This window comes from Musca domestica, unplaced genomic scaffold (genome assembly GCF_030504385.1).
Source record: "Musca domestica strain aabys unplaced genomic scaffold, Musca_domestica.polishedcontigs.V.1.1 19, whole genome shotgun sequence".
Classification (NCBI taxonomy): Eukaryota; Metazoa; Arthropoda; class Insecta; order Diptera; family Muscidae; genus Musca; species Musca domestica.
This window is the reverse complement of record NW_026712245.1, coordinates 2877639-2888468: the sequence shown is the minus strand read 5'-3', so window position 1 is coordinate 2888468 and position 10830 is coordinate 2877639. Positions and strand designations below refer to the sequence as shown.

At 31.6% G+C, this 10830-nt stretch overlaps 1 protein-coding gene across 3 annotated transcripts in view; it reads right to left on the bottom strand.

The window, feature by feature from the left end:
* Positions 1-8938: 8938 nt before the first annotated feature.
* Positions 8939-10830, bottom strand: part of LOC101888315 (potassium voltage-gated channel protein Shaw) — a 44748-nt gene continuing 42856 nt past the window's right edge. For all 3 annotated transcript variants that reach the window (XM_059121134.1, XM_059121132.1, XM_059121133.1), the window contains one exon: positions 8939-9207. In XM_059121134.1, coding sequence (XP_058977117.1) covers positions 9035-9207 — 173 coding nt within the window. In that variant the 3' untranslated portion in view covers positions 8939-9034. The remainder of the gene's footprint in view (positions 9208-10830) is intronic.

Sequence of the window (10830 nt, the reverse complement as noted above, 5' to 3'; positions counted from 1 at the left end):
GTGTGTGTACGTAAATGTAGATGTTTCGTGTGTGTGTGAGACATGGGCTTGGAAAAGTATTGGGACTATGGCTTAAAGAAATCATTTTTGTTTTCACCCAAGGAGGATAATCCAAAATATAGTCTAGACCTGTCAAATTTTCCATTTGCAAATTTATCCCGAAACTTTCCAATCCATGTCTCACACACATGTAAATGTTGTATGTCATACATGTATATACTTAGTTGTAGATTTAGATGCTTGTTAATGTCATTTGGATTTTTTTATCATAAATTTTGATATCAGTTTGTGATGTTTTTTCAAAGGGAGGGGAAAAAATGTTGCGATTTTTTTTTTAATTTTTGAAAATGTTTTCTAAGCAAAGAATTTTTTCTTTTAAAGATTTTACAATTTTTTTATTCGATTTTTTTTAATTTTTTTCCTTATTCATGTTTCTTGAAATGTTGAGAGAAAAAATTTGAAAATTAGGAGAAAATAAAAGGATATCCCTAGAAATTGTTAGAGAATGTTGTTTTGAAAAATGTTGGAGAATCAAACCATTTCCTTGTTTCAATTTCTTGGTTCCATTTTTTTTAAATCCTTCAAATCAAAATTTTTTTTTTGTTTTAATCAGGTTCTACCCTATAAGGTTATATTGAAGGGGAAAATTCAGTTCTTAATCTTCTCCAATATTGCTTTTACTAAAAATTAAACGTAAATGGATAAAATCACAAAATAGTGTACCGAAAAAAGAATTTATTTTGAATATGTATGTCTAGATTATGACCAAGACCAAGGTCTGAATTTTACCCCAACAAGACCTTTTAAAATTGACCTTGTTTTGTTCGTTTGTTTTTTTTTTAATATATAAATGGTACCCCAAAAATACGGAAATTGATCAATTTGGGAATATATTTCTGTTTTACATTCTTCACGTAATATCCATTCATTTTTGGGACACCCTGTATATATTTTTATTTGGTTACTGCTTTTCATTGTTGGTTTTTATTTGCTGCTATCCAGAACATTTAAAAATCTACCCGTTTTCCAATTTTCTTCGATATCGTAAAGGGAAAATCGGTTATCGTAGCAAAAACTTTTACATTTTTACAGTTCTGGAACAGACCTACTATATATAACACTGTGCAACAAAAATTCAATTCTTCCAATAATTACAGGATATATCAAGCAGATTATGAAAGTAGATCTACAAAGACAGACATATGTATCGGCGTTTTGAGAGTTTACATCGCACAGGGGCCTAAATAGTGGGAAGTTCCCTCCACCATAGTATGGAGCCTATATTAAGTTTGTCATTCCGTTTGTAACACCTCGAAATACACATTTTAGACCCCACAAAGTATATATATTCTTGATCAGCATAAAATTCTATGTCGATTTAGCCATGTCCGTCCGTCTATCCGTCTGTGAAAATCACTCTAGCTTCCGAACGAATTAAAGTAGATTGATAAAATTTTGCTCAAATGTATGTTATGTATGGAGGACTTTTGGTATTGAAAATGGACCATGTAGGTCCACGTTTTGGTATAGCCCCATATAACGGTACCTCCCGATATTTGGTATTTTGATGATTTTAGCGAATTTATTCACCGAAATTGTTTCAAATTTGGTATTTAAATTTCGTAATGAATACTACAGCCTAATACAGAAAATTGTCTGTGCAGGTCCACCTCTTCGTAAAGCCCCCATATAACGGTACCTCCCGATATTCGGTATTTTGATGATTTTACCGACATTATTCACCGATTTTTTTAAAGTTTCACATTTGAATATTGTAATGGCTTATGACAAATGTTACCTACTCAGGTCCATGTCGTCGTATAGACCCTAATATAACGGCTACATTCGGTATTTTTAAGATTTTAACAGAATTTTTAACGGATTTTATTGTTTTTGAGAATTGCCAAATACGTTCCAAATGGTGGAGAGTATTCAAAGTTCGGCCCGGCCGAACTTACAGCTTTTTTACTTTTTTTATTTAAATTTCTAATTAGGTTCCCTCAGAATCCGTGCATTTTAGGGGTATAATGTCTTCGGCAACCTTACAGACAATAATATAAGTATTATTTTTGTTGACAATTTTATCACTCAAGCAAGTCCTTTCCTCAAAATAGGGTTGAAAATTCTCTTTAAACGGCATCTCAAAAAGCCAAAAATATTCCCCAAATGTATTTGTCATAAAATTCTACTATAGGTCCCAAAAGACATCGAAGAGTTGCTTCGCTTGGCTGAAAGTGGTGAACTGCCGAATTTGGTTTTCTCCGTCTCCGATGAGAAAACATTCGTTGTCCATCAGTTTGTAAACAAACATAATTATCGTGTTGCCAAAAAGGTCAGCTGAAAATGTGCACCTTCGGCTGGCCACCAGAACTCAAGCGCCGGCCATGGTGATGGTGTGTGCCATAACAGCCAATGGTCGCTCTCGTATTAATCGACCGTGGCATAAGAATAACTGCCAAATGTTATGTCGAAGATATTCTGAAGGGTGTATTAAAGCCTTGGGCACGCAAACATTTTAGTCGCAGACCTTGGACTTTCCAACAGGACTCAGCACACGCCACCCAAAAATGGTTACAAAATGAGGTTTCTCTCTTCATTTCCAGCGCACAATGGCCACCAGAATCTCCGGATACCAACCCGTTGGACTATTGTGTCTGGAGTATTTTGTAAAGCAAGGTTGGCACTAAAAAATCCCAAAGTGTCGATCACCTCAAGCAAGCGCTTCGCCGGGAATGGGCCAAAATACAGCACAGCAACTTACGGGCAGCGGGTGGCGGTTTCATTGGCTGTTTGAAGGCCATAATTCGTGCCAAAGGTGACCACTTCGAACAAATCTAAACTTATTCTAAAATGTGATGCTACATTTTTTGATTTCATTGAATAAAATTTAAAAAAACGTAAAAATGAAGGAGTTTGACTTTGTTGTAGTTTTTTTTATCTCACCCTGTACATAATTTTTACTTGTAACATATAAAGTTCTAATGTAATTTTCTCAAAAACCATTAAACCTAGATATGTGGTTTATTCTGAGATTTATTATGAAATTTTGGTTAGAATATTTCTTCTTTTGACAACTTCTGCCTAAAACCAAATTTTATGCTACTTTCAGGCGTCGAATTTAAATAAGCCAAAAAAAATAGGATTTTTTTTTTTTGTTACAGTGATGCAAATATTTTTGTGATATATTATGGAAATAGAAATTTAATAAGGAATAATTTTGTCTTTGATGTCATCCACCAGAAATGAGGCTATATTGGAGAATTTGCATAAACTCACAAAGAGTACGATTAGAACCCTAAAATGTCTTTTTAATGTTAATGAATTTTCCTGGCGTTTATGTAAGGTTTATGTAAGACTTTTGATATTCCCATCGACCTATAGTAGAATTTTATAACAAATAATTTTGTGGAATATTTAAAACTTCCTATGATCCCGTTTAAAGGACATTTTTCACCATATTTTAAAAAAGGACCAAAAAGACCATTTTTGGAAATTTTAACCCTTTTATGAAAATTTTTACTTTTAAGATTTTCGACTAAAATAATGCTCATATTATTATATGAAAATTTGCCGAAGACACTATATACCTAAAACGAAGGGATTCCATTGAATTTTAATGCAAAAATTCCAAAAATGTTGTAGAGGAGAGAACTTGTCTCTCTCTCTTTAAGTTACTATGCCATGTAAACTTTCAAAACGCTCAGACACGAGTTTTTTATTTTTCAGTCTACTTTCATGATCTGCTGAATTTTTCCTGTATTTATATTTTTTTTTTTTTGTGTTGCACAGTGTAATTAAACAAAAATTTACATTAGATCGAAATTAGTTATCGCCTTTTTTCATGAATTTGTTTTTAAGCTGCTCAAAATGTTGTTTATTTTTTTCTGTTAAATTTTTATTTATTATAATAATTATTTATATTTATTTGGTTTTTCTATTATTTTTTTTTCTTTAAATAAAATGAATGCAATTTGTTAATTTCCTGAGGTTTACTTTTTTATGTTTTCTTGTTGTTTAATATTTTCTTTTTATTATTAAATATATGTTTTCATTTATGTTTTTAAATTGTTACAAAATAAACAAAAAAAATTGTTGTTGGAAAATAATATAATGTTTTTGTTTTGCTGTTTTTTTTCATATTTTGTTTCTTTTAAATATAATTTAATCATAAATTTATAGGTATGTCATGTTATGTTTTATTTTGTTTTTGCTTTACAACCCAGAGCCTAAATATTAAAAATAATGCATTTAAAAAAATTAGATTTTGTTTTATTTCCGTTTTTTTATTTTTCGTAAAAAAACTAACTCAGTTAAAATATATTCATTATTTTGATATGTAAAGGATATTATATATTTTATTAATTTCCATAATAGTGTTGATTTTGAAGAAATTTTTGTGATAACGGCTAAAGTGAATGTTAGGTGTGGAAATTGGTGTAACGGAGGAAAAGGAAAATTATCAAGAATCTACATTTTGAATTTGGTTTCAGAAAATATAATTTTAACATATAGAAGCCTCTCACAGCGTAAATATGACTTATAAAATGGAGAAATATGGGTATATTAAATCTTATTAAAAATATTTTAAAATTTACTTCAAAATTCCCCAAATATGAAAATACTGCTACCCCTTAGTAATAATATGAAAATTTTCCAAGTGTATTTCCACAGAAGGTAGAAAGATAATTTAAAGTTTCAATTCAAATGTTTACAAAAACCGAAAACAATTTGATGAAAATGTCGAAAATCTGCCTTAAAAGACCTTTAGAGAAATATTCTATGTTTAAAATGCATTCAAAATATTTTTTGTATGTATTGAATGTCTTTAAAAGAGAAAACTGTTTTATAGGCAATTCTTCACCACCATAGACGAATTATATTCCAGGAAAAACAACCAAACTTTGCTCCATCCGTGGTACTGCCCTGACGACTTTCTACATTGAGAATACTTTTCGACACGTTTTCAATCTATAGAATAGCAGAATGTTCTGTATTTAAAACACAGCCTGTCAACAATGTGTTCAAGCTTATTTCATAAATTTTGGTTAACCCATCAAAAAATCAATATTTTGAATTTTCCAAATATTTAATAATTTTTTTTATTAAAGTCGTTCATAAAAAACGTTGAAAAAAAATTTAAAATCATGAAAAATTTTATTTGATTTTTCTTTTAAATATTTTTTTACAATTTTCCTCAATATGGTCTCTGAAGAACGGTCAAATCTTAAAAAAGTCTCTTACGTGTTTATTGACCTTTACTGAAAAAACTTTGAAAAAAATTAAAAATCATGAAAAATTTTATTTGATTTTTCTTTTAAATATTTTTTTCCACAATTTTGCTCAATATGGTCTCTGAAGAACGGTCCAATCTTAAAAAATTCTCTTATTTGTTTATTGGCCTGTCTACAGTAGACATGGAGAGATGATGGAAGCCCCCTAAGTGACTTCCAGTAAATAAGGCCCATCAAAATGTACCCTACTGTAAAAGATTATTAAAGATCTTCTATCTGAGTGCGATCTCCACAAATTGCATTTTGAGCACATTTGCAGTATTTTCAGCCATCCCTACTTACCAATAAGCCTGTAAACGACCTCCACAGGAAACTTGAAATAAGTCTTCTAAATATCGAAAAAACTATGTGTTCTTTAAACGGATATTTTATCTTCATTTCGGAGATAAGCAATCCATAAATATACAGTTATTTTACAATCTCACACAACTCTCACTCTCTCAATTAACATCGTGTAATTCCATTGCATGAAATTGGACTGCTCAGCGGAGAGTTTTTATTTGTTGTTTTTTCTCCCTTTATTTTCTCAACCGAGCAGATCTTTGCCGATTTCCGTCCCAAAAAATTGCTACCTATTTAAATCCAGCAAAAGGTATACTTGCTAAATATATCCTCCAAACGGTGTAATGGCGAAATATTGTCTGACAATTAGTACTGCCCACGATGATTTGCATTAAAAATGGAAAACATCCGTTCACCCATATCCTGGTGCCCCCCTAAATTTCGTTTTTCCACAAGCCGCCTGTGAGTTCAGCTACTATACGGTAGACGGAATCTGAGCTTATCTACGCGAGAGTATATGTCCCTTGAGGCCTTTTTGTCTATAGTAAACGACCCCTGAGACCATCGACTCTACAGAAGATTCTCCTTAAGACCTATTGGTATACAATAGATGTGATCATCTAATACAGTGGATGTCCCCCGAGGCCTGAAAACATCTAATCATCTGTAGAATTCCCCTGAGATCATCTACTCTACGCTAAATGGCTCCTGAGACACCTTCCCTACATTAGATGTCCCCTAAGACTATATATTCTACAAGAGATGTCTCATGAGACCATCTTCTTTACAGTAGATGTCCCCTTATGCCACCGACCCTACAATAGATGTCCCATTAGAACATCTACCCAGTAGGCAGACTTGAGTCCATCTATTTCACCGTATATGCTCCAAGGGTCCATCAATTCGCCTTGATGGTCCGATATTGTCAATTTTCCCACCTAACCTAGAACTGATGTTGGTATCAATTTCAAATTATTTTTAAATAAATTTTCAAAGTAACAAAATAGTAATTATCCTTTCCCTTTCTATGATGTAAAATATTTTTTGAAAATGTTAACCATTTATAGTCGAGGTTTTGGTACCTCCGATGGGCCGATATTGTCCATCTCCGAACACGATCTAACTTTGATAATAATATTATGAGTTTTATATACCAAACTTTAAACAATTCTGTTAAATGTGTGGCTTGACTCGTCAAAATATCGAATACCGAAGAATCATTGGCCTCCTGCTGTCTGAGGAGTGTATATTAATATACCCTCGCCAAGATTAACACTAACCATTTTTGGAGGGATACATATATATGACTTTTACTTCACATAGGGTACCCCAATATGACATTTTGATAAGATTTATTCGAAAATTTCTAAGTTTTTTTATGGAGAAGGCACAAGCAGGATTTAACCAATGTATTGCATCTTGGCATTTTCTCTACTACAGGCAAAAATATTGCGAAAATCGGTCACTGATTTCACATTTTACGAGAATTGTAGTTATTCTACATTTGGACCATTTGTTAAGTGGGTAAAAAAAAGTCGCCCTATATTGTCCTGTTTCGCAGAGGACCTAAGTCTTATCTAAATATTACGATGTGCCTCAATCTGAATTTTTTTGTTTTGAATATTATTTGCTTTTGTTGTGACAGTGCCGATATGCTCTTCTCCGAACTCTATATATGTTTTCTAAAAATATTATCGTATACCAAGTTTAGACCAATTAAGTGATGCCGTTCGAGTGATATCGAGACACATGGAATACAGACATCACTAGATAAACTCCAAATTCTCTGAACCGGATTTCGTTAAGCATATCTAACACCTAAAACCGTTGCCTAAATGTGGCACATTTTTGCCATATCGAATTATATATACGCTCTGTAGCCATATGAGTGAGGGTATGAAACTTATAAAGTCCAGTTAACAAAGGAATTCAAAATGGCGCTACGTGTCGCTCAGGTAAGGAAACCATTACGAAAGAAGTTTTTGAACCGGACTTTCTCTTGAGGAGGTGATTAAATTAGACATGGAGATCTTGTGATTGACCAACAAGTGGCTTTTTCTTTGGTGTCACATGAAAGATGAGGACTACGCCAACAGCCCAGCTTTGATGAAGGAAATTCGTGAGGCTATCATTTGGCTGTTGTTGTATTCCGATATTTAATTCTTTCTTATGAGATAGACCATTGAACATATTTTTTACTGGAAACCCCATTAGTTTTCACAATAGTAATACAATGGATAGGGATCCAAATTAGGAGTTGTTTGTGTGAAACGAGAGATCGAAAGGTTTGGTAAATAAATCCTCTCATGTAATTCAAAACCGATAGTCATAAGCTGGGGGTCTGTAATGCATTCAATCGTAAACACTTCGGATAGGAAATAAACCTAGAACATTTAAAATACAAAAAATCGGCCCGCACTGCTTTCTGTCAAAAAGTGGAGCCATACGGAAAATTGATTATGATTTTATAATTGTATCATGATTTAAACAGATATACCAATATTTAATTCTGTCATCTTCGTTGAAAACACCTTATTGAACTGTCATTATTTTGACTATTTTTAAAACCAAATGGAAGGGTGTGCTCAAAATCAAAATATGGATCTAATAAAACTTACAAATGAAATAAAAAACCAGCTGGGGTTGAAATGTTAAGGAATCGACAGAGAAAAATTATTGAAATAACTTCAATTCTAAAATTCAATTCTCATTTTGGCTTTAAAGAACGTTTTAGTCGGAATTGGATTTTTTAATGAAAGTATCTTAATTCCAATATGGAAATAAATTATTAAAACTCGTTTTTTGAAAATTGAAAGTTTAATAACATTAAATATTTTTTCAGTGAATTTTAGCTAATATTTTCTTTTTTCAAGTTGGCTTATGGATTCCGTGTAAGGATATATGTAAGGATTCATGTAAATAAATACGACTCTAGATGGGTTCAAGTATTGAAAACAAAATGCCATTAAAAAAATTGTTTGGTATTTAGGCTAAGGGAATTTGTTGTTTTTTGGTATGTTTTTTGTTGATTTTTTTGGGTTTTGAGTTGAAAAGTAGAGAGAAAGAGAAATTCTTAAAGAAAAAGTATTTTGATTTGTTGTTTTTATTTTTTTCTAATTTCATTTTTTAATGCCATTTTTTGTTTATCTTATGTTGTCTTCGGTTTCTTTTTGATACGAATATTAAATAGATACGGTTATGTAAACATTAATGCAGATAAAGACAGATTCAGTTTGTTGTTGTTGTTTTTTGGTAATTATGTTGTTGTAATAGTATTTTCATGTTGTTTTTCTTGCGATTTTGGTGGTTGTATTGGATTAAAATTGTTTTTTATTTATGGTTTTTTGAATTTTGAACTTAGCTGATTTTTTTGTTTTGTTCCATTTATTTGCATTTGCTGTTGTTGTAATTCAATTTTGTTTCCGTTTTTATTTTGTTTTGTTATTATTTATTTAATAATTCTATAAAAAGTTTTTCTTTGATGCATCCGTTGTATTCTTATCCGTATCCTTAAAGTCTTTCGATGTTATGGGTGGTCCACGGGATTCAAAGGTCGGTTTGACCATGGCCAAAGCGGGATTTAGATCAAGCATGGTGCGAGGACTCATGGCAACAATACTGGCACCAATGGGACCTAAATTTTATAGAAAATAAAAAAATAGGTGATATTAGATCTCTATAGGGACATAAGAACTAATGGTTTCACTAAAAGTCTTCTAAAGTAAATATTACGAATAGTAAAAAAACAGAAGCATTTAGTTGAAGCAAGCTGTTGAAGCAGGTTTTTTTCGAACAAAAACAAGAGATAGAAATGTAGAAATTTTTTTATTGGAATAGTTAACAAACATATACACATGCTTTAAGTTGAATACATATGTAAGTAAGTAAATAGAAGTTCAAGCTTTAGGGATAGAAGAATATTTATTTACAAAGAGGGTAGGATACAGTTCATGCAGTTTTGTTAACATTTTTTATTTAAAAAACAAATTATAAACAAATACTTAAATTCATTGTATGTACAATTTGGGATTTTAATGCCAGTAACCTCAATTAAATGTCACATTTTTATCCTACACCAAAATGTATACAGATGAGTATATTATCTCACTCTTAACAAATTGTATAGAACACCGCCAAATATATGTAATGATATTATAATGAGAGGAACAACTCTAGTTTCCTAAAAACTTTTCGATTTTTTTTTTTAATTTTTTCCAGAGGTAGGTATTTTTACCCGGATTCCGAGAAACTGTTTTTTTTTCTTGGAGGATGGACCCGAGACAACAGATTTATGACCCGAACCCGGACTTTCATAACAAAAATTTGGGGTCCCGGGTCCGTTCCCCGAAAAAAAGTTTCCCGGAATCAAGGTTAAAATACCTACCATTGGAAAAAATTTTCAAAACAATTGAAGCGTTTAAAAATAAAAACTAGAGTTCGATAGAAACCCTAATTCCATTTTTTCAAGGGAAACATTGTCCTTTCAGTTAGCAAAATTACTTTTTGAATTTTTATAATATCCACAGAAAATCCGAACTTCCGATAATTCCTAGAAATACATTAAAATATATAAATTACAGCCTGGGAATACGTATTTAAGAGCTAATACAAAACAATTTTAAACACCAGATTTTTTGTTTTTTACCCAACAATACTACGTATTTGGGGTATTCTAAGTTTGATAACACCGCGAAATATTTGTCCTAGATCCACAAAGTTTCATATTGATTTTCCCATCTCGCTGAGTTGAGCCGATCTAGCTATTTATGTCCCTCCGTTCGTCTGGCGATATTAAATTGTAATCACGCTACCGGTCGCAATTACGGCCCCAAAGGTCAGAATAGAAGTCTATTGTTCTTGGAAATAATCGCAAAATATTTAGGGGTGGAAATGGACCAAAAAAAAAAAGAAATATTTCTTGATTTTGAAGGTGCTCTAAAGGTCACAATTATAGACCATTACATTCATGCTTATATCCAAGATATCGCATATATAGCAAAATGTATACAATCTCATATTTCAAAAAAGGAAATTTTAGTTCGACCTCTTATAGCTCAAGATGGACGGATTCTGACAAACCTCACAAATTAATAGCCTTTTGACAAAAATTAATAAAATCTAGAAATATTGCATAAGAAAATTCTAAAAAAATATATATATCCTCCACCATGGTATTGGTATTAAGTTTGTCATTCCGTTTTTCAATGCCCCGAAATACACATTTTAGACCCCACAAAGTATATATATTAGCATAAAA